Source organism: Strigops habroptila, assembly GCF_004027225.2.
Source record: "Strigops habroptila isolate Jane chromosome 13 unlocalized genomic scaffold, bStrHab1.2.pri S16, whole genome shotgun sequence".
Classification (NCBI taxonomy): domain Eukaryota; kingdom Metazoa; phylum Chordata; class Aves; order Psittaciformes; family Psittacidae; genus Strigops; species Strigops habroptila.
In genome coordinates, this window is record NW_022651054.1 from 9,738,507 (window position 1) to 9,761,188 (window position 22,682).

Consider the following 22,682-nt stretch of genomic DNA (forward strand, 5'->3'; position numbering starts at 1 on the left):
GCACAGTCATGGAGGGCTGCTGTACTGTCAAATAAGATGAAATTAATAGTTTGACAAGAATAGCTCGGAGGAGGAGGAATGGAAGAAAGACAGAAAATAGGAAATAGGAAGCAAGCTGTTCAGGAAACTGAGAATGAGGGGAAAAAACTTTATAGAAGAAGGGGGAGCTGGAGGGCAGAGGCATGAAAAGGAAGACTTGCACTTCAGTTTTTGCAGTGCAACAAAGTGGAGTTCAGGGAGGTGAACGCTGAGGTTGCAGCAGCCAAAGCAAGACTTACCTAAGGCATGGGATGGCATTTCTGAATGTTAGGAATGAATCTGTATAAATAAATAAGCCAAAATGTTCCCTGTGGCCTAAAGCTATGCCCTCATAATAGGGCTGAATTCTTGTGGGTTTACTTGTTAGAATTACATGGCCCTGTAATTACGCCCTCTTTTTGAAGGGTATGTGTCATTGCATGGGTTAGAGGGGTAGACATTATCTTTAGCTGTTCTTCCCCTTTTAGACTGCAAGAAATGTGTAATTGCAGGTTGGAGCCAGGACTTTTTATTCCCCAAAGTCTCCTGCATCCCCGAAATTCATGGTTAGTGAGTCAGTCCTTCTCTTATTCCAGCAGATGGTGCAGACTATTCAGGGACGGAGGCTCCCAGAAGCATTCTGCTCCTTCCTTTGAGGGAAGGCAGACTTCCCGAGTGAGGAAAACACTGCCAGGAGGATGGCCCTTGTGCTCTGTAACTGCTATGTCTCAAAACCAGAGCACCATCCTTTCTACCCAGAAGCTGAGAGAGTTTGGAAGCAGAGTCTACTACGGATAGCAGTTGTTTAGCACAGAAATAGCTGCAGCATGGCAGCCTACGGTGAGTTAGACTAATATTCTTAAGTGCTAGGATGGCTTGGTTGGGTGGAAGGTTCCCAAGATTCTTTTGTGGTAGCTTATTTCAGCTGCCTCAGAACAAGGGCCCAGGGAGCTGTGCCCACAAGTGAAGCTGCAACAGGACATTGCCTTTTGCCAAAACCAGGGCAAAAGCAGTGACATTCAGCTACAGGCATCAAAATCTGCCCCTCCTTCCCCTGGAAGCTGTCCCAACCATCCACAGCATTGTGTTGTGGAGCCAGGAGTATCCCATTAGAAGAACAAATTACAGATAGTAGATGTCAGATCAGCAGCTTTGAACCTCCTAGTAGTTATCAGCAATGGGCAGGTTTTGCCCAAGAGAAAGGTCAAGGACTGTCACATCCCTGCTTATCACCACATTGCTGCTCACAGGCAGAATACCCTCCTGCCCCAGTGCCACTGAGCTCATCCCTAATTCAAGGTATTCTGCCCATTTCACAAAGCCAAAGCTTTTTGGTCTCAGTCCTTGGACAGTCTTTATGGATGAGCCATTTCACCTCACAGACCCTGTTGGCCTCTGTGATGAGGTGTAGCAAAAGGCAGATCCTTTGCAAGAGCCCCTCCTATCTTTCCAAATAGGACCTTTTTCCTCCCAGTCTTTGCAACTATCCAAGTTGTGTGCCTTTTTCCTTTCTCTGTTGGGTCTTACAATGCAATACCTTAAGCAAATATGTTCTGCTTTACTCTTTATTATTCTGCCAACATAAAAATTACTAAAAAACACTCTATAAAATATGTCTTTCAAAATGTAGCATTACCCAGGAACCTAGAGTTTCCCAGGAAAAGGGCTGCAGATAAGGATCCAAAGGGATTTCCCACTGCAGACCCTCCTCCATCAGATCCCAATAGCCAAGGAGTGGGAAAAGGGAATCTTTGAGAAAAGCTTGTGCCTGGAAGTGGCTGTGATGCATCCTGGAGAAGGCAACTGGTTCCTAGTCCAGGGGATCTAGAGGTCATTTCTAGGTGGGTACAGATGGTCTTCAGAGGAACACTTGGAAGTAGATGTGTTCCCAGGAACTGCGGAAGGAAGAGCCGTATTAATATCTCTGGCTGTTGTCCAGGCTGCCAGATGCTAATGATGATTCCAGGCTACAGGGGACTCAAATAAGAGCTTAATAAAGACTCTAAATAAGACTCTGGGACAAGGAAGTCTCCCTTCAAGGACTGAGAGCCCTGGAAGGGAAATCCAGGCAGAACAAGCTTCTCAAGGTTCAACAGAGGGGAACCCCAGCCCAGAGAAGCTCGTCAAGGCTGGAATGGGCTATCCCAGGACTGGTCTTTAGGGATCTGTAAAGGAAAACAGCGAAGGGTAGCCTCCTATGGCCTCAGAGGGAGGTCTCCAAGGACAGGAGGCCTCTCTTAGCTGGTCCAAAGGGTCAGGTAGCAGTCCCAGAACACTTAAGGCTCTGCTCCTCTCTTATTTGGGCCTGGGGTACTCATTGACATCCTTTGCTTCATATGAGTCCCGTGGCTCTTTGAGCTGGGGAGCAGCATTGGGGTTTGGGTTCTGGACACTGCCTATAAAGAGTGGGATGCCTGTTTCATTATCAAAGATAATGAAGACAAAGGGACGGTCGAGGCTGAAGGCAGAGACTGAGCGTGACACAGCGACGCTGGTCGCAGCAGATGCTTCCACCCCGTCTTCTTTAAGCTCCAGGGTAGACTCATGCTGTATACTGGATACAAAGAGAGGCTCCTCTGTGATCTTCTGGAGATTTGGGCTTGTGAACAGCTCCTGGAGGCCTACAGAGAAACGAGACTAAGTTAACCTTAGTTAATCCAGTTGGTGCCACCAGCTCAGTCCGAAGGAGGCAATTCCCTCATCTTGCTGCATGTGTTGTCCACCATGGAGGAATGGAGAACTGGCAAGCAACAGAAACAAGAGCTGCAATCCAGCCGGTCCTTCTCTGTATGAAGAGCTGAGGGTGTCAAAACCAGAACAGTAAGAAATGTAAGAACTTAAAGACATCCTTTAAAAGCAGCAGCAAGTCTGAAGGCTCTTTCTTGCTAGGCTGGGAACACTTTTATAGGTATTATTTTTTAAGCAATTCTGCAAAATAAAGTGAAATCTTGATGTCTTCTCATCTGGAAATGCAGGTCATGGTGTTCTGTTTCAGTAAGTGTGATCTGCATTGTCTCTGGTGGCAATTTTTATGTCCTGGACACTATGTTAAATGGCAAAGTAAGAGAGAAAGGTTGCCACGCGGGAGGAAGTTGGTCTTGGCTACAAATAGGGGAATAGGAAGAACTCGTAAAGATTGGAAGGAACTGTGAATGCTGCTTTCTCTATAGTATCATCTTGTTGGAGCCAAGCATTTGGTGCTAGGCAAGCAAAGAGTAAGGAGGAGGAGAGGAATAAGAGATGGAAGAGTTTGGATGTTATCTGGAGCAAGCTGTGAGGCACAGCTTTAGAAACAAGGATGGCAGGTTTTGGTGGCAGCGAACAGATGCCATATAGATTGATCAGCTTCACTTATTCCATGCAAATCCTTACCCATTTGACTGAGAACCCTGTTGAGTTCCAGGTGGTGATCCAATTTTATTTTGGGGATCTTCACTGCAGTGGGTACCTCTGTGGGGAAAAGCCTGCATAGTTGTCCATAAGGGAATTTCTCTAGCACATGAGAGGTATTCCAAGTATACTGGTTTGGTACAATGACCACAAAACTCATGTTACTTTTAAAGGGAAACTTGGCCACCTGGAAATAAAACCAAGCAGGAGAATTAGGGAAGAGAAAGGCAAGTTCAGAAAGTGATGCTTTTAAGATAGCCTTTTTCCAATTGGTCTACAGAGCCAGTCTAGCTATTGGATGAGAACTGCCTGTTGGGAAGGAGGAATCTGGACAAAGTTTATTGGAATAACAGCATTAGATTTTAGTATTTAGCCACTGACTGGTAGAGATTGAACACGTGGCAGAGTGGAAGCCCACATGCACAAACATTGTACCCACTCTGGCAGTAGCTGTGTTCTGAAGGGCTCCAACAGAACATTGTCTGAGGGAATTCCTTCCCATATTTCCTCATTTATCTTGAAGTTTTTAAACTCCATTAATTCCCACTTACTGGGGATATCTCTCTGTCTATCTCTCTTTCTATCATCTCTCTCTTTTTCCTATAGACTGAGAGTGAAGGTTCAACATTCTTTCTAAGACAAAGGACGCTTAGTAAGTTTTTGCGTGTTATGCCTGTTAAGAGGCATTTGGGGTTTGGGGAGAGAATATTTGCAGTCAGTAAAATCCTAGAGCAAGAGGAAATTCCAGTCAAAACCTGTGCTCCTAATGGAGCTCTACCTGAATGTCCTGGGACTCTAGTGTAAACCAGCTGAGGGGGTACTTCTGGGCTTTCATCATCTCAACTGGGACCACAAACTCATTGTCAAGGTGGAACACATCTGGGCCAGTGAAGCTGGGATCAAACTTATTCCTCCAGAACCCTGTCAAAATAGAAGTTTAGAAATCAACAGTTAAATTTGGGTAGGAAAACAAAAACTGCCTCTCTGCCACCCTTCCTATCATGAGTTCTCCAACAAGGCAGATTAATGACCAGGAAAGTAGAAATACAGTGAAGAGAGCTGTGAAATAACAGTACCAAGGGCTGGAAAAGCCCTACCAGCAGGAAGCTCTTATCTTCGAGAGAGGGACTATGGAATAACACAAAGAACAGGGATTAATCCTCATGCCTCAGCGTGGGAGATTACTGAAGGCTGTGAAGATAAAGTAAAAGATGTTTGCGCTTTGAAAAATGAAAAGCCTTTGTGCTGTGCAGGGTGAAAGAGTGTTCCAAGACCAAGCTAAAAGATTCACAGATTTACACTGGAAGCAAGTGCTTGGTCTGTGTTTCGATGCAGAACCCTCAGGGAATTAAAAAGGGGAAGATGTGCCTGACCACTGTGCTTTAGTTAGAAAGAAATCCACAAGAGCTGCCTCTGAGCTCTGTGGTTGGCGTGTAGTGAGTTGCATTTGATGTGGCTGACATGAGCAGGGATATGCTGCTGTCTGGGATCCTGAATAAGGAGGCAAAAAACACAGGTTTCACCTCCTGCATTCTGGCTCTGCTGTCAGGTAGCATTTTTAGCACATGTGAAGCAGTTGGGAATCATTGCTGTAAAGAAATCCAAGCAAGAGGAACAGCAGATGTACAAGAGCAGAACAAGCAGATTGGCTAGCAGGAAGCAATGAAAAGAGATGCCATTCAGCCACAGTGCTTGCAGGAAACTGGTACATTTCTAACTACTCCTCTTGAAAAGTAAAGGCCTCACCGTGGAAATGGATTGCGTTGAGCAAGAGCATCACTATGTTTTCAGGGAGCTGCTGTAGGAAGGTGGGTATTTGCCCATGAGTTGCTTCCTTTACCCACTTATTTATGGCTGTGAGGTCATCTTCATTGATCCCAGAAAGGGTCATGGGCTTTGCTCCATAGAATTTCTCTGAATCCTCCAGGAACTTCTCTTTCACCTCAAATCCTGGCAGAAGGGAAGAATTCCACATGAAGTTATCAGCCAGTGGCTCCGCCAGTGGTGTGACACTTCCCAGGAGGAGCGCTTAGGGATGATTCCCAGTATGACAGTGTGCTTCCATCACTCTCTGTCATGGAGAAGTTTATCCCATGCCAATAGGACCCCTCCTCTCACCTTTCTGCAGGTACAGACGGGATGCAAGGCTGAGGGTGGATTCCATGAGCCTCCTCCGGAGGGTGCCCAACATGTGGTGGACACAGGGCACCGACTCCAGATGCATCACCTCCAGCAAGTGCTTCTCTGTCTGATTTGCTGCTCCTGAAAAGCAAAGTCAGATTCCTGTTAGGTCATGCCCATATAGTGGAAAACAGGGATCTAGCTTCCCATGGTTAGAAACAGCCTGTGCCTTACAAAAGAGGCTGGAGAAACCTAAGCGTAGGAGCCTCAGCAGGCCCACAAAGGGCAGTTTCAATTGTAATTGTGCCCAGTTAAAGCTGCAGGAGTAAGATTAAGTGGAAGGTGCTGTGTTTAATCTTTGCATTTTACACATTGGTTCCTAGGAGGAGGTACAGGAAATGGTGCTTTTGTAACTAACAAGTTACCCAGTGCCAACTGAGACAAGGCGAGGGCGATGCTGAGGGGTGACAGGATCACATTGGTCCTGTTGGACTCCAGCTGGACTTCTCTCAAGAGATCGATGCTGAATCTCATCAAGCCATCTGCTAGCCTCTGCCTCTTCTTCCAAGTCATCTCACAGTTTTGATCTTCACTCTCTCCCTCTTCTGAAGAAGAGGCAATCTCCCCAGATGGTTGCTGTTCATAACAGCCCACAGCCCCAGCTATGGCTTCATCTTGTGTGTTCCAGTCATTCTTCATGCCTGGCGAGTTGGTGGTGAAGGGTAACATGGGTCCATCAGTCTCCTGGAAGGTGTCATAGGTGAAGTCTGCCACGTCTGTGTTCGGCACATCCCCTGCTCCCAGCAGAGCAGACTGTTCAACTCCAGCGTGTTTCACATCCTGGGGAGAAACAAGAAGGATAGTGCTGGAAAAGCAGGAGCAGGGCAATACCATCCCTCATGGGCTTTACTGCACACCTAAATGGGTCCAGAAAACTCCAGCTCCTCTGCTCTGGTGGTGTATTTGCTTCAGTTTGCTTTTTAACCTTGAGGTTAAAGGCACTTCAATGAGTTTGGAACGCAGAAGGTTTTGTATCCTGTGAGAATGGACCAGGTGAGGGTCTTGCAGTGGTTCTCTGCTTGCTCCCAGGTAAATGAGCCCCACAGGCATGGTTTGAGGGCAAGAACCATGACCTGCTCGGCACATGTCCTTTGCCTTCACCTTTCATAGATCCATCATCCTCAACCTTGATTTCACCTCCTCCTCTCACACATTTTAACACTCATGCATCGGTCAGCACCTCTACTTGCTGTCACAGCCTTGATCCATTCTGGCTCAAATCCTCCCCCAGGCATCTGTCTCGACTTGTCTGTTCCATCCCATCCCTCTTCTCTCCAAATTTCCTCATTTTACAGCTTTCTAAGCTGTAGCCCACAGCGCTGCCACTACTGTCCTCACATTTGCATGGTCTCAAACACATGTTTTTTCCCCTCAGATCTCTCTGTTCCCACACACATCCGACAACATTCCTCTGCTACACTGTCAGAGCCAGGCTGGATGGGTAGCATCAGCTCCAGGTCTTTCTGCCTATCACCCTCATAGCTAGTTGTTTTCCTCATCTTCCCTTATCAATCAGAACTTAAACAATACACTTGCCAGTCCCTGTACACACCAGCTACTGATTACTCCATACGCTTCCAGCATGAAGGAGCACGGCACTGGCCAGCAGCGAGGAGGGAAGCCTGCAGATAGATGGACTTTCTCATTGCACTGGCACTGTTAGATTGCACTGCCTGGGCTCTTCCTACCTCAGGAAAACCATTGCAAATACCACAGTATAACTTCAGTCCCCTTGATGGAACCAGTCACTGCTTACCTTCAGGTCCCCGTCCTTGTCTAAGAAGAGACGCTTTTGCTCGATGGCTTGTACTGAGGAAAACTGTAGGGGAGGGAAAAATACACAACAAAGAAACAAAGTCATGTCCTAGATAATTTCCTCTGAATTTCCTAAGTCGAGTCTTCTCTGCTCCCATTCCTAACACATTCCCACGGGGGCAGGTCGGAGGCTGGCACCAGTGTGGCTGCAGCACGGGCATGGCTTCAGGATGCAGACCCCGATGCAGTGAGGTCCACTGTGCAGACGTAGAAGTGAGCAGGAGCAGGGAGAGGCTGCAAACAGTGGATTTGTTTGGAAAGGGACCAGGCCAGAAGGGTACAAAATAATGTATCCCCTGGAGAGTGAGCAGTGCAGTTTTGCAATCTCAGATCTGACAGGAATCCAGATTGAAAATGGGGGCGAGAAGAAAGCTGCTATTAAACAACCTCCTGTTAACTCCTGAAGGTCATGGACACTAAATACAGTCAAAGCCAAGTTTCCAAAGAGCTTGCACAGAAACCCACTTGAATAATGAGAATACCCATAGCTATTTTAGTTGGGAAAAAGAAGATCAGAAACCTTCCTGCTCTAGGGCACGGGCTAACCCCATAGCAGAGCAGCAGTGTCCTCCACCAATGTGCCTTCCAGCACTTCTCATGCAGAAGCATCAGCCAGTATTTGCCCCATGGTCTGGTGCAGAAGACCTGCTTTGTTCCCCTTGCCCTTTGCTGGCCAGAGCCCCCCACCATCACAACTTACCCTTAGGTGACTGTGCAGAGCAGATAGGCACAGCAGCCACGGACCCCAGAGGAACACCATGGTTCTGGAACAGAAGGACCAGCTGAGAGAGGAGTTCTTTCCAGCTGCCTGGCAGCAGCAAGCTGAGCCTGTCCAGCTCTACAGGGAGAAAATGATCAACCTGGCCAAACAGGTTGGCGCAGGAGCTTGCAGAAAGCAATAGGGAGATGAACAATGCTGCAAAGAAACCACACAGGGCTCCTGGGTCCAACGCCAAGGCAGGGAAATCAGAGAGGAACAGGGACCCGCACCGCAGCAGATCTGGAACCACAGCCAGGCTCCTCCATGACACTCTCCTGCTTGGATCCTGCATTTCTGACCCCATCGCCCTCATTCCCCTGGATTGCAAATGGTATTTCCCTAATCAGTCCTGCACACACTGTGCCTTTGGAAGAGGATGAGAGCCTCTGCTCCTTTCCCATGCAAACCATGGAGGTACGGGCACAGCATCCTCGGCTCTTGGGAGAAGGGATACTAACCTGCCTCAGTGGGGCTGCAGGCACTCAGCAAGTGCTGTCTGGGAGGGACTTTGCACATAGAAATTGCAATAGCAGGGCCGTTTCTGAGCAATATGTGCTGGAATAGAGAGTCCTCCCCTTCCCCGCACTCGCCTTCCCTCTTGGCTGGCAAACCACAGCCTCTCCCACCCCTGCGCTCCGGTTCCAGTATGGGACACTGGGAGCAGGGCTTCCAGATCCATGGATAAATCCCTCCCATTCCCTGGCCACTGCTTCACCCTTTCCCACAGAAATAACAGATCTTCTTCTTGACATAGTCTCCCTCCCAAAGCTCAGCTCTTGGCACGGATGCCGCACACTTTATCCCTAGGGCTGCTTTCCCCTCCCCAAGCAGTCCTTGCTTTCACCCAAAACTGCTGGGCTGCAGCCCCAGTTTCCAAGTGGAAGAAGAAAAACTTGAGGCCATTTCATTCCTTTCTTCTTTCACCCCAAATCTTGCACCTATTTAATAACCCCAAATACCCCTTTCCTCCCTGGTGTGCTCCTCCTTTATCACACTGCCCATTTCACCCCCCTCTCCCAGAGAAGCACTATGGCTCATTGGAGAAACCCAAATTTACTATCAAATCCATGTTCATTTGCCCCTTACCTGAGGTTGTCCACGTTGGAGCTGGCACCTGCCTTAGCGTGGCCGATGGCTCTGCGTGGAGCAGCTTGTCCAGCTCATCCCTCCTCCCCACCACAGTGACCTTCGGCACCAGCCCCTGTTTGAGGCAAATATTGACCCACAGCATCCGGTTAAACATTGGTTTGGAGGAATAGGAGTGGATTTACGGTGCATTTGGAGATGGGGAGATACTTTGGGCTGCTCAAGACAGTGTTAACACAGAGTTTACCAGCTCCAAAACTCCCATCAGCAGAAGTAACACATGAAGTCAGTCCTTCCTGGTAGTGGCTCCACTTTCCATATACTCCCCGTGCTGGGAATATGCTCTTTTATTCATAACCTTTAGTGAACACGTAGGGCTTTGTATTTATTGCCACAGGGCTCTCTGGTTTTGGAAGTCTCTTTGCAGAACCCCCCAGGTATTTACTCTCCCTATCCCAGCTGCTGCAGCAAGCGCACAGCCCTGGCTTTAGCAGATGGGCTGATGCCCAAGGCCCTGTGGCCATGGACCAGAGCAGGAGGTGGTGATGCTCAGGATGAGCTGAGCCAGCAGCAGCTGGTACCCACCCTGGGGCACAGCACACACCAGAGCTCTGCTGGGCTCCATATGGAGGAAGAGTCCTGGGAATGGGCAGAACTCCAGTGGTCCTGTCCTGTGTGGATATGCAGAAGCCATAGTGATCCTTCCCGTCTCTCTTCACATCCTCAGTGTGAGAGGAGTCACTAAGGAGCCGTGGGGAACACTAATAGGATTGCAGCACCCATTCCTTGCAGCGGCTCTTGATTCCCAAACTCACCCCAGACACTGGGAAGGAGACAGGTTTGAGCTCTGCAACCAGAAACTACTTTGGGACATGCTGCTACAACATGGGGAGCTACTTCCACTTGGACAGCAGATCCAAGTCCCCATGCAGCAAGGTCCTACCTTACATCCAGGGCATCTTCACAGCATCCCTCCTCCAGCTCACCCAGGAACCCAAGAGGTGTCTGAACAGAGTTTGAGCTTTGGCTGTCAGCGTAAGAGAGCTGCAGCCAGCCCTGCCCCACACCTGGGCCCCTCCAGCACAGAGCTGCCCCACACACCCATCTCTGCATCTCTTTCAAAGAGTTTATTAGAAGTAAGTATTTACATCTATTGCAAATGGTTAATAGGCAACACGGGACTGAGAGCTCCCCTTGGGTAGGGAAGGATAGCAAGGGCCAACTGCTCACCTCCCCACCCTCCCTGGAAGCAGAAGGCAGCCTTCCCAACCGCAGGCTCCTGACATGAACCAGCAGCTGGATGAAAGCCCTTTCTCCTCCCAGGACAACCCACAGCAGGCTCCTCCTCTGCCCAAGATAAGAGCTTCCCGCTCCCTAATACTGGCTCTGATTAGGCTGAAGGATGGATGGGAAAAGGGCTGCAATAGAAGTGAGGCAACTGCTCCTACAGCTGGGTCAAAAAACATTCCCGTCACCTTTGGGGTGGGAACAGATGGTGCTGTCCCAAAGGGAGGGTCAGAATGAGACCACACTGGATTGTGCCTCCTGGTTTTCACGCTGTAAGGGCAGGAGGGGACAAAACTGAGCACTTTTTTGCTGTCCTGTCTTCCCCAGGAGCCTGACCAGCATGAAGGAGAGGATTTCTTGAGAGCCCCTGCCAGCGTGTGGCACACAGGACATTCCTCACCCCTCACACAACCATGGGATGCAGCACTGCTGGGGCAGGAACCAACAAACAGGCCATCCCTACTCTACAGCTCCAGAAGGCAAAATCCTCATGGAAGCATGTAGTTCTGGCCTCCCTCGAGGGTCATGTTCCCATCCCAAACTGTCCATTCACAGCAGCCCATTCCTAAATGAAATGGCAAAGCAGACTGATTTCCATTCCAGTCCTTGCCCTGGAGCCAGTAAGGCAGCAGAAGTGCTCTAGTTAACCTCTCCTCCTCCCATACAGGCTCCAACTCAGCTGGCAGAACCTAAACTTAACAGAGTGCATCCTCTGGGCTTCACACAAAGACCACGGTAGGAGGAGATGCCCAACACCACACAGCCCTGAAGGCAGCAGTTCCCAGGCCCAGCTTATGCTATCCTAATAGGAGTGTTCAGTGGTTCAGGAGTGGAAGTGAAGGGTAAGTGCAGATGGCAGTAGCTATACTGTTGTATTCTTGTCAAGGGGCACCTCTTACCCCTTATTAAAGGGAGGGGGAAAGCTGTGGTCCATATTACTCTGGAGGGCAGCTCACAGTCCCCTGGGGATCAGGCACACATGGTATGGAAAGCTCCAGGCCTCTCTGCAGGGGTGACAGTGACCTACAACGCCCAGTATCTCTCCCAGCAGCAGTGGAGGTTTCTCAGTTATGGCTTTTTTTCTTTGTAGAGATAAGAGAAAGAGGTTAGAGATGCTTTACCACTAACAGTACACCTCCCCCTGCATCCTCTGCTCACAAACATCTCACTGCCTCCTCCATAAGGAACACCGCTGGCTTTCAGCTCCGCCACCAGCACCGTGGGACAGCCACAGGCTCCCAGGCTGGGGACAGCTATGCCAGGAGGCGTATGATGCCATTGTCTGAGCCCAGCAGGAGATGGCATTTCGTGGGCAGCACTGCCAGGCTGGTCAGTGTACCCCGAAAGTTCTCCGAGCTCAGCTTGGTCGTGCTGATGGGCAGCGCTGAGGACTCCAGCATGGAGTAGACACCGATCTTGTTGGCCACAGTGCCAGTGACAACCTCGTTGCCATAGAGGTCAAACGCGTGGATGGGTTCAGATGCAGATTTGTAGTGGTGCAAAGGTTTCTGCTCCAGCTCCTTCCACACAGTCAGGGAATGATCCGAGGAGGAGCTGATCAGCATGTTGCCCTCTGCAGCCTGCAATGGAGGAAAGGCCAGTGAACCAACTGGTACAGTAAAAGCTCCCAGTGTGTATCTCAACCTGCAAATGAAGTTAGCTGCCAGTAATCCACCAGTCACAGTGCAATCCCCTGGGGCAGCCCCAGCCATTTCCAAGCAACTGATGGTACAGAGCAGTATTAACAAAGCATCCGGGTGGACACTGCAAGCTACAGGACTCTGGTAGCTGACAACCTCCTCTAGTGCTATCCTTCAGAGATGGGCTGCGCCTCTTAACAACATCGTGATACCCAACACAACTGATTTATCATCTGTATAGAGATTACCATGCAGTCTCCCTCTCCATTAAACCTGCCAAATGATTTTCCTTCTCAGGAAAATGAATTCAGAGGCTCTCTCACAGCAGAAAACACTGCTGAGGGCAGGAGAAGCCTGGAGCTGCTTATTAGCTAGTGAGAGGGTAAACAACCCACACTGCTGAACTTTGTTTAACCTGCGCTTGGGTCGAGGACACTGGAGCCCCAGCCCTGCTCCCTGAGGGTGGGTAAATATGGACAAGAGTTATTCATTAGAGTGACACTCTCCCAGGGGAGCTGAGAGCCCTGCAGAGAAAGCAACACATCTGCTTCTTCACAGAAGATGTGGCTCCTCTCTGCCCCTGCTGCAGACACCTGGGAGGGCTGAGCTCCATTCGGCACAGGTTGGAACACAAACAGGCTGCTCACAGCACTAACCACAGGGGAGAAGAGCTTAAGCAGCCTCTTAGGGACACAGCAATGATGGAGGAACACCCAGAGGATGGAGCAGACAAGCCCTCCCAAGCAGCACAGCCAGAAGGATGCTCCACGCAACCTCAGAGGATCGAAGGGGACCACAAAGCAGCCCCTGATCACAGCTCTCACCTTGATCTGCAGGATGTCCCCTTCATGGGCAGGCCAGCCCCGCATGATGAGTCCTGTCCTGGTGTCCAGCAGCACGATGAAGCCAGAGGAGAAGCCAGCCATAACGCTGCGCCCGTTGGGACTGACAGCCAAGCAGCGGATGAGCCCAGTGCTCACCCCGCTGGCCAGGCGAAACTCGTGCTGCAAGAGAAAGTCCAGCTACTGGGGGACAAAGGGGGAATCTGGCATTTAGGGGGACAAGAGACCCTGGGGTCATGGAATCATCACAACTGGCTTTGGGCCAGGCGCAATCCCATCCTTAAGACCGTGGATGGAGATGGATGGATTGCAGAGTGCTGGATTCCATACCTGTAATCCCGGCTTCCTGTGATCGATGAACCGCAGCACAGAGTCTGCGCTGGCCACAGAGATGCTGTGGTGGGGAGGTGGCATGGTGGTCACAGCCGTGATGGGGACTTTGCTGTCCAATTCATCAAAAGTCCGGAGAAGTTTCCCTATGGAAACACAACAGAGATGGAGGGAGAAACCGCACAGCAAATCTCCAGTTCTGCACTGGATTTTAACAGCAACCACCAAAACTCACTATAGCCCTTCTGCCTTTAAGGTTTGGACCAATTCACTCCAACCAACCCTCACCCTTTCCCTTACCTGTGAACTGGTCCCAGATGTGCACAGTTCCATCGCAGCTCACCACGTGCTGTGATGCCTCCAGCTGGCTCACATAGAAAACAGACTTCTTGTGCTCAGCATACGTGAACCGTGGTGGCACCTCGCTGGTGCCATCCCCATAGTTGTACAAGGGCCAAAGGCAGACGGTTTTGTCCTTGCTGCCACTAAGGAAGAAGTCCTCACTGCTGAGTGGTGCCACGCACTTGATGGCCCCCGAATGCCCTGAGAAACTCTGCAGCTTGATCTGGTGGAAGTGGAAACGGGGGTCATGTTGGCTCACCCCAATCTCATACTGCCAGTAGGCCAGCCAGTTCCCACACAGCATGTGCGTGCTGCGAGGAAGATCATGCTTCAGGGTGTTCTCCTCGCTGGATAAGCTGGGGATGAAGCCATCAGTGCCAGCACTGAGGTGAAGTAAGCCCAGACCCTCGCGCTGTGTGTCCACAGGGACCTGGATGCGGTTCCCTACCAGCACGCTCCCAAAGGTACCAGAGTGACTGTCCTCGTGGTGGCTGGAGAAGGGCTCAGTTCCTCGTGTATCTTGGTCTAAGCCCACCACACTCTGTGTTTGCTCCAGGCTGACGACCTGCAGGCTCTTGGGCTTCACATTCTCCAGGTAGAGGCTGGCCAGCTTCTCAACCAGCAAGTGGTTGGGCACAACCGTGTGGATAACATCACCTGAAGGGAGAGAACGTGGCTTCAAGGGAAGGAATACCCCCGCCATCACCCAGCACCATCAACAACAGCACAGGGATGTGAACACAACGCCCCCCACAAGCCAGCCACATGCTGCTCCCAGCCAAAGCAGCCTGAAGTGGGCTCCCAAACCAATAAGCAGACCAAGCTCTGTCACAGATCCCAGGAGATGGTGGCCAAGCCATACCTAGCAAGCAAGAGAAGGGGATGTAGGTGATGTAGGCCATCTCAGGGTTAAACACCTTCTGTAACTCCATGACCACAGCTGGATCCAGCATCTTCCCATCCAAAAGGGGCACCTCCATCACTGGCACCTCACAGCTGCTCAGTGACTCCATCCTCTGGACAAGAGAAGATACCCAGGATCAGATGCTCTCATCACATAACTACACAAGCGCAGCCTGGGCTGGATGCTGCTGACACTGGTGTATGCAGGTATCCCCAGCACATTCCTGGGGACAGGGGGATGGCAGGAGGACCTCTCCGAAATCACTGACCTGGTCTTGCAGCTCCCGCAGCAGCGAGAAGGCCTCAAAGAAGTTCCTCACCGTGTCACTCAAATGCTGCTGCACCATCTCCTGCCCAATCCGCAGGCAGATCAGGGCAATTAGGCTGATGGTCTTAACACACAGGACAATACGGGCCTGGGCACCACTGGGGAAACTGAAGAGGACATCCATTACCAGCCTGCCCTCCCATATCCCTTTTCCCCTTCTCTGCTTCATGCTTCCTGCTTTGTCTGTGTTATCAGAAGGTCTTGAGCAGCACGAGCTCTATGTGCAAGCAACCAGGTGCACATCAGGGCAGGAGCAGCCCCACCACCCCAGGAGCATGAAGACCCTCAAAGAACCATCTCCGCATCCTTGATGTTGAGCTGTGCCAACCCATGCTGAAGGCACAACAGCACTTACCCAATGGCTGCTGACGTGAGGAAGCCCAGCACTGGGAGCAGCACCTCCTGGCTGATCTTGGGGAGAATGTCCATCAGTGTGGTGTCCGAGAGACACACCACGATCTTCTGTGTCAGTGTCACAGCAGCCAACAGCCCGGCCTCCTTCCGACTGTTCAGCCGGCCACCACCGGCCCCACCGCCGGCTGCAACCTGCAAAGGGAGGCACTAAGAGCCAAGGACACCACCTCTCCCAGCAGGACACATCAAGGGTGATCCCAGGATCACCCGAGCTCAGCCTCAAAAGGAAGAGGAACCTGAGCACTGAGTCTCGACATCAAGGGATGAGCCTGAAAACTGACACATGGATGTCAGCACAAGAGATGAGCCTGAAGAGAATGGGGCACAACATTCCCAAGCTCATGGGCATCCCCTGGAGAGCATCTCCCTGCAGGCTGCTCCAATGGATGGGAAACTCAGAGGGCAAAGAGACAACCCCAGACCATCACCAGCCTGGATATCATTTGCCAGCACAGGAAGAGGGGAAACCTATGTCATACACACGACTTAAAGCAAGAATCAGTGTCTTTATCCCACACCGCATTGAGCCTGGATGCACAGACTGCAGAGGAACAGTCCTTGCATGAAATATCCAAGCACAAATTATGGGCAAACCTGCTGCTAACATCTAGAAACGCGTCTGCTGATCATTTCAGGAGGCAGAAAAGCACATCCTATTTTTGCTGACACCGTACTGATGCTGACTACAGCAATGCCAGAGAGTTAACAGCATCAGCAGCAACACTAAGAGGTTTCTTTCTAGATTGTCCTATTTCCTAACTCCCAGACAAATCAAACACCCAAGAACAGAGAGAGCCAACAACAAAACCCACAAACACATCCCAGTTTCCACTCTATTTCTTGTACACCTGCCATCTTCCAGCTCATCACAGAGGCTCTTCCTCTCCCAAAATATCCACTCTGCCAAATCCTGCAAGAAGGATTTGTATCCTATTTGTGACCCTTATGTTTCACTGCCTGAATATCAGGTTGCCAAACGCTGTTCACAGGGGTATTAATCCCCGCAGTGCCCACAAGGAATGAGTCCAGTAAAGCAAAGCAGCACATCTGGAGCTGTGATTGCGACTGGGTGGAGAATGATTTTGCTGAAAAATGGGATTTTTGCCCCTGAAAAATCTCCCTTTTAACACTGGAAAAACTGACAATGCCTTTTTGTTTCCTTTAAATGCACAGCTGTGGCCTCTTTTCCTCTGCGTTTAAACTATCAGTTTTCCATTGAAACAAGAATCCATAACCAAAGCGTTCAGAACCACTAAAAAGGAAGCAATATGACAAATAAGCCTGTTAAAAACATTCAAAACTGGGGTGGGGGGAAGGGTGTGTTGATGAAAAATGGTGGTTTTTCACCCAGCTGCACTACACCCCTTTTCTCTGTGCTGTCAGCTCTGAAGTTCAAGCTGAAAAGCCTTGCCAGTATTTTTTATCCACTTGAAACCCCTCCTTTAGCCTCTCATCCCCTATCTACCCATACACACCTCCAAAAGCACTCGCTCCAGCAATCCCACAGCAGCCCAAGCTGCTCCTGCAGCCCGTTACCACCATCCCACCCTCGTGCCAGCTCTGCTGCTGGAAACACTCGCCCAGCAAAGCAGAAGGAAACCTTTCTCTTTGGTTTCACACATGCCAGTGTGATAGGGGAAGCCTCCCGGGGATGAAATGGGGAAGGAGGGACTGCAGCAGCCCAGTGTAGATCCATGGCTTGCTGAAGAGCTTCACTGGAAGCAAGCTGGGGCTTATGGCAGGGGTGAACATGCCTCTTCCAGCTGCATCAGCACAGCCCTTCTCATCCAACACATCCAGATCTGCTTAGCCCATGCTGGCCAAGGTGGAGCTTAACCAAGCACAAGTCTATATGCAGGAGGCTCCTGATGAAGCTGGACTATCTTCTGTGCATCCTCCCTTTGTGCCCAAACACAGCTCCCACCCCAACACGTGTGAGAAGAGAAGGAAGGACAATACTAACCAGGTAGCTGATGTAGGGCAGGTACTGATAGGTGAGGACAGGCTCTCCATACAGGTATGCCACATGCAGGAGACAGGCCAGCACTGGCTTGGACACTTGATCTCCCAGCACTGGCCTCTTCTGGTAGATATTTCCTGTGCTCAGGGGACTGTTCTCATCGCTGCTCGGTACAAACTGCTGCCTGGTAGGGCCTGCCCAGAGACAACACCATGAGCTGCAGCAGCAGGATACACCCAAGCCACCACCAAGGCACCCAGCAGGCTGGTTTGGGGCACAGCCCATCCCAGGGGTCCAAGGAGCAGATATTACCAACGTAGCAGGACGTGAGCACGCGGAGCAGGTTCCTGGCGATGAAGCGGGACGTGACGGTAGGGCCCAGCTTGGCTGAGAGCCACCTCACCATCTTACAGGCTGTGTCTGCAAAACACAAACAGCCCCAAGGACAGAGCTATCGCTGGGCTGCTGCCCAGCCCCTGCCTGCTCTGCAGGCAGCTCCCCAGGTCTCAGATCCACACACTTCAGTGCAGACCTGGCCTTTTTTACACTGGTGTCATCGCTGTCCCCATGTACCCCAAAATCTGGACCCACTTCTTCCCCTTCTCCCACTCCCTGCTTTACAGAAAGGCTCAACACCAGCAGGGTCTTACCCAGGAGTATTGTCTGCTCTTTGTCATCGGAGTGATCTGGCAGCTCCTCTCCCTCTGCATCCTCTGGCTCGCTGCTGTCATCAGCCAGGGTGACATCCACAGAGGCACCAGCATCCACGGCCACCGTCAGCTCTGCATCAACTGCAGAGTCATCGTGCTCCTCTTCATCGTGCTCCTCTTCCTCCTCCTCCGAGTCCTCGCTCTGTTTCAGGTCCTGGCTGCTGTCCATTGACTTCAAGCTGCTCTTGTCCTTCTGGGAATCCCCATCCACAGGCCTGTCCTCTCCCAGGGACACCTCACTGGCACTGCTCTTGTCACTCAGCCGCCCAAGGCTGAGCGATTCCTGCTCCTGAGGCTGCAGGGACTCCCCCACATAGAGGCCACTCTGGAAGTCCTCACTCTCAGGCAGGTAGGCTTGGTCATGGAAGCTGACACCAGAGGTGTAGTCGAGGAGGTCGAGCGCAGCAGAGCTGTGCTCCACATCCATTTTGATCTCCTCCCCAAACACACATGACACAGGGCTTTCCCCTCCACTTTCATCATCTTCAGCTGTACCCAGGAGGGATTTGCTCTCCTCCCGTGAGCCCTCAATGCCAATGAGAATCTGCAGGATGTGTGGGAGCAGGTTGAGGAGGAAGGACTGCAGCCCCAGGCGCACGATCAGCTGGGCCACAAAGCAGTCTGTGTAGAGGTAGAACCTGCCGTGGCGATAGCAAGGGGTTTCATATGCTCCAATCAATGGCTTGAGCAAGTATTTATTGGCATTCTTTGGACCGAGGGATTTAGCTATGGGTTCAAAGAGGTACCACGCTGCATAGACAGCGGTGTTCTCCTCGGACATCAGCGATAATATGAAGGGCAGGAGGATCTCCAAGCCTTCAGGAGTGATTTCAGAAAGGATCCCTTCCAGCTGCTGCCACAGCTGGAAAACAAGCTCCCGGCCTTGACCTTCATCCTCTATCTTCTTTGCCTGGTAGGTGAAAATGAACTTGTGCAGGGCTGGGAAGTACGTGGGGAAGGGAACAACAGAGCTGAAGGGACTGAGGAGCTGCATGGGACAGGGTGGAGGGAGGCCCTGGGAGATGGGTTTGTACTCAAACAACTGCACCGAGCCCTTGCCCAGCCTGGTCTTCAGCAGCTTCTCCACCGGCACGCTCAGCTGCAGCAGGACATGCAGCACGTGCTGCAGCGGGGCCGGGATCTCCTTGGGATAATAGCGACACAGGTTACGCACCAAGAGGAACCGCTCCAGCAGGGATGCATCCGGCTTTGAAGGGCGAACCCTGGGTGCAAATATAATCTCAGCTACCAGGATGCCCAAAGCTTGCATATCCCTCTGGAAGAGGTCCGAGAGACCCAGGGGGGGCTCTTCCCATGGCTGCTCCATCAGCTGCATCTCACTGCTTATGCCTTTAACCAAGAAATTGTCCAGTTTCTCCAGTTCTTCCAGGGCCTGGAGCGGATTGAAGCCTTCAGGAAGCGTGATCTTCACGTCAGCCTGATCCACAGCACCCGCCTTGCTCCGACGGAGAGGTCGGACCCCTGAGGTTTTGCCTTCGGTGGCATAAGCAGGGAGCGTGGAGGGCTGTGCTGGTGGCGCGGTGGCACAGGGCTGATCAGCAGCTCTATTGGTAGCAGCAATCGAATCCAGAGCTTCAGTGCCTTGCTCTAAATCATCCTCACCAGCGATGGATTTCTCCCCAGACCAGCTGGTTTCACTGGGAGTAGCCTCCAGGATCAGCCCATTAACTGCATCCATCACTTGGAGATCCTCCGTAAACACAGTCTCATGGATGTTCTGGAGGAGAGGCCGGGCAATGGCTGGAGCTTCAGCTGGTGTATAGGCAGGTCCCACCATGCGCCTGGGATGCGGCTGGTCAAAGAGCTGTACGACCCCATACGTCGTTAGATGCGTGTGGTTGTCTACTAGGTGGAGGCAGACGTTCTTCTCCTTCACAGCATCCTTCCCCAGCAGCTTGTACCCAAAAGTGAGATCAATCCAATGGTGGAGGTCCTGAGACACCTCCCTGCTCTCCAGCAGCATGCGGTGGACCTCAATGAACTCCTCATAGGAGCTGCACCAAGAGGGCACATCCAGATCGGGCATATCGGGATGGATGGATTGGAAGATGGAAGGGTCTGTATAAAACTCTGGGATGCATTCATCCGGTGTCCAGCTCTGCATGCGCTCCATGCTGGCTGGATACTCGTTGGGCTCCCACTGGGACCTCACGTGGCAGCACAGCACTGCCTTGGGCGTCCTCCGAGCCGTGTACACGTAGTAGGTGATATCCGAAAGGACATCAGAGATGTGATGGGGGACGTGGAGCTGCTCCCCACTTGACCCACCAGCAACAAACGCCTGCTTGGTCATCTCATAGGTGAAGTCCAGCTGCTTGTCCCCCTTGTTGAGACGGAACTTGGATTTCCGTAGGTCCCTGAACTTCCCGTTTTTGGTAGTGAAGTCCACAACCCATGGAAGAACCGGGTGATAATTGGGGTCTCCCATTCTCCTCCCTGCCAAGCTGTTTAGACGCATAAGGTAGTCAAAGTTGCTGACCTGCCCGTGCACCCACTGCAACACCAGGTCTCGGAGGTCCTTCTGGCAGGCAGCACACCTCGCCTCCTGCCCTCGCACACCAGCACTGCTTTGCTCACTCATTCCTTCCCGACCAGCCTCCAGATTCGCTTCCTCCTTCTCCGGTCCCTCGTACTCCCTGAAGTTCACACGGAGCCGGCTGCACAGCTTCTCATCCACAGCCACATCCCGCAGGGAAAAAGCCCCACAAGCCAGACCCGCTTGGTGACAAGCCTTCATGGCCTGCAGCACGTGGAAGAGGAGGAAGAGGATTTTGGCATGGCTATTGGTGAGCTTGGCCGGGCTGAAAGTCACGATATCATGCAAACAGTACTGCACGTAGGGGTAGATGATATACACCATATCGGCCGACTCAAGCAGAGCTTCAGCCTGCAGCACATTGGGACAAGCCTTGGTGGCCACCACGCTCTCCTTGGCCGGGGAAGCGCTGTGTGCAGCCTTGCCCACCTGCAGCACGGGGCACCCATAAGCCTTGTGCAGGGCCGCCCGCAGCGCGCCCAGCGCCGGCACGGCGTGCGGTGTCTCTGCGTGCCGGTACGGCCGCACGAAGCGGCGGTGAGCCCGGCACCACAGGTTGCGGTAGTTCTGGGAGGCCACGCTCTGCATGAAGCCGTGCAGGGTCTCCGTGCTGCCGCTGCGCTGCTCCGAGCCGGGGGGCTGCACCCGCAGCGGGTACAGCAGCCGCTCCTTCCGCAGCCCGTGGATCTCCACCCGGGTCCAGCCCGCAGGCAGCTTCTGCACGGAATGCTGCAGGAATGTCCTCACCTCCACGTCGCTCAGCCCCTCCGGGCGCGGGCACAGGCCGGGAAGCACCCGGCGTTCCTTGAGGCTCGCCAGCCATTTGACCGGCACGAAGGCAGTAACGTGGGTCCTGTCGGGAGCAGCAGCCAGCTGCCGGCGGTCGATGTTCAGGTCCTTCTCCACGCTCTGGAGGAAGCCATCCATGCTGGCTCCGGCTGGGAGGAAGGAGTGAGAGGAGGAGCACGGCGCCGTCCTTGTCCTCCCCAGCTCCTGCAGAGCAGGCGGCACACAGCGGGTCTCACTTCCCCATTGCCACCTGGGGGAAAAATAGAGCTGGTTTTAGGAACTTGGTTAAAACATGTTGCATTGGGGGTAGGGGTTGAGGAGGGACCAGCCCTGGCTCAGGGGGGGACATGGTGGGACTTCTGCAGCCACAGAAGGGGACACGGTGGAACTTGCACAGCTCCAGGGCCAGAGAGGGGGACGTGATGGCAGCAAGGAGAGGGACATGATGGGACCTGCACAGCCCAAGTGCTGGGGAAGGAGACACAATGGGACCTCCGCAGGGCCAGGACTAATGGGAGGGACACACACAATAGCACCTCCAAAGCCAGGGAATGGGACGAGGTGGCACCTTTGCAGGTGATGGGGAGACAGGATGGGACCTCTGCAGCATCAGAGGCAGGGAGAGGGGACATGATGGCACCTCTGCAGCTCTAGGGCTGGTGGGGGAACACGATGGGACCCCCATAAGCCCAGGAAATGGGACATGATGGGAACTATGGGGGGACACGGTGGCACCTCTGCAGCCCTGAGCCAGGGCTGGGGGGGACACAGTGGCACCTCCACAGCCAGGGAATGGGACGAGGTGGCACCTCTATAGGTGGTGGTGGGACAAGATGAGACCCCTACAGCACCAGAGGCAGGGAGAGGGGACACAACAGCCCCAGGCTGATGGAGGGGACACGGTGGCACCTCTGCAATCCCGAGCCAGGGCCGGGGTGGGGGGGGACACAGCGGCCCCTCCGCAGCCCCTTGGGGGTGACACAAGAGGACACCCACCGGCAGCCACCACATCCCCAGCCCCAAGCCGGGGCCGCGGCGCCGTGCCCAGACCCGGGAGAGCCCCTCACGCCCGGGATGGGGTGATCAGAGCCAGGCCGAGCCCCGCGGGGGTCCCTGCTCCCCGGGGACCCCCGCACTGCGCTGGGGGGGGGTCCCGCAGCGCCCCGGGCCCCCGTTACCTGGCGGCGGCAGCGGCGGGTCCGCGTTCATCCGCGCTCCCCGGCCATGTTGGTCAGGTGGCAGCGGTCACATGCTGCTGGTGCTGCCGCCGCCGCCGCCGCGCCCGCCATGTGCCCGGGACCGCGGGAACACACGGGACACGGCGCCGTGA

The 22,682-nt window shown here is 52.6% G+C and overlaps 2 protein-coding genes across 4 annotated transcripts; both read right to left on the bottom strand.

The window, feature by feature from the left end:
• Nucleotides 1–1,569: 1,569 nt before the first annotated feature.
• SERPINF2 (serpin family F member 2) lies at nucleotides 1,570–11,635 on the bottom strand. 3 transcript variants are annotated; one of them, XM_030472364.1, is made up of 9 exons: nucleotides 11,437–11,635; nucleotides 8,105–8,168; nucleotides 7,346–7,408; nucleotides 5,955–6,369; nucleotides 5,527–5,670; nucleotides 5,155–5,358; nucleotides 4,187–4,329; nucleotides 3,391–3,595; nucleotides 1,570–2,639 (listed from the first exon to the last, which is right to left on the bottom strand). In XM_030472364.1, the coding sequence occupies exons 1-9, from the start codon at nucleotides 11,469–11,471 to the stop codon at nucleotides 2,314–2,316; spliced, it is 1,599 nt and encodes a 532-aa protein (XP_030328224.1). In that variant the 5' UTR covers nucleotides 11,472–11,635; the 3' UTR covers nucleotides 1,570–2,313. The 3 variants fall into 3 exon arrangements, with proteins under 3 accessions (XP_030328224.1, XP_030328225.1, XP_030328226.1); XM_030472365.1 differs by lacking the exon at nucleotides 11,437–11,635 and adding an exon at nucleotides 9,251–9,832; XM_030472366.1 differs by lacking the exon at nucleotides 11,437–11,635 and adding an exon at nucleotides 8,623–8,740.
• Nucleotides 10,359–22,666, bottom strand: WDR81 (WD repeat domain 81). The gene is made up of 11 exons (XM_030472361.1): nucleotides 22,531–22,666; nucleotides 17,947–21,602; nucleotides 17,609–17,716; nucleotides 17,300–17,490; nucleotides 15,278–15,468; nucleotides 14,864–15,029; nucleotides 14,554–14,707; nucleotides 13,650–14,348; nucleotides 13,350–13,495; nucleotides 13,002–13,181; nucleotides 10,359–12,117 (listed from the first exon to the last, which is right to left on the bottom strand). The coding sequence occupies exons 2-11, from the start codon at nucleotides 21,488–21,490 to the stop codon at nucleotides 11,791–11,793; spliced, it is 5,706 nt and encodes a 1,901-aa protein (XP_030328221.1). The 5' UTR covers nucleotides 21,491–21,602; nucleotides 22,531–22,666; the 3' UTR covers nucleotides 10,359–11,790.
• Between the last annotated feature and the right edge of the window lie 16 nt (nucleotides 22,667–22,682).

Coding starts and splice junctions, on each gene's coding strand:
- SERPINF2 (XM_030472364.1), bottom strand. CDS start 11,471: ATGGACCACAGCTTTCCCCCTCCCTTTAATAAGGG. Junction 8,169..11,436: donor CCCCCTCCCTTTAATAAGGG/GTAAGAGGTGCC, acceptor CTTCTGTTCCAG/AACCATGGTGTTCCTCTGGG. Junction 5,359..5,526: donor CCGTCTGTACCTGCAGAAAG/GTGAGAGGAGGG, acceptor CCCTTCTGCCAG/GATTTGAGGTGAAAGAGAAG.
- WDR81 (XM_030472361.1), bottom strand. CDS start 21,490: ATGGATGGCTTCCTCCAGAGCGTGGAGAAGGACCTGAACATCGACCGC. Junction 13,496..13,649: donor CATCTGGGACCAGTTCACAG/GTAAGGGAAAGG, acceptor GTGTTTCCATAG/GGAAACTTCTCCGGACTTTT. Junction 13,182..13,349: donor ACAGGAAGCCGGGATTACAG/GTATGGAATCCA, acceptor TTTCTCTTGCAG/CACGAGTTTCGCCTGGCCAG.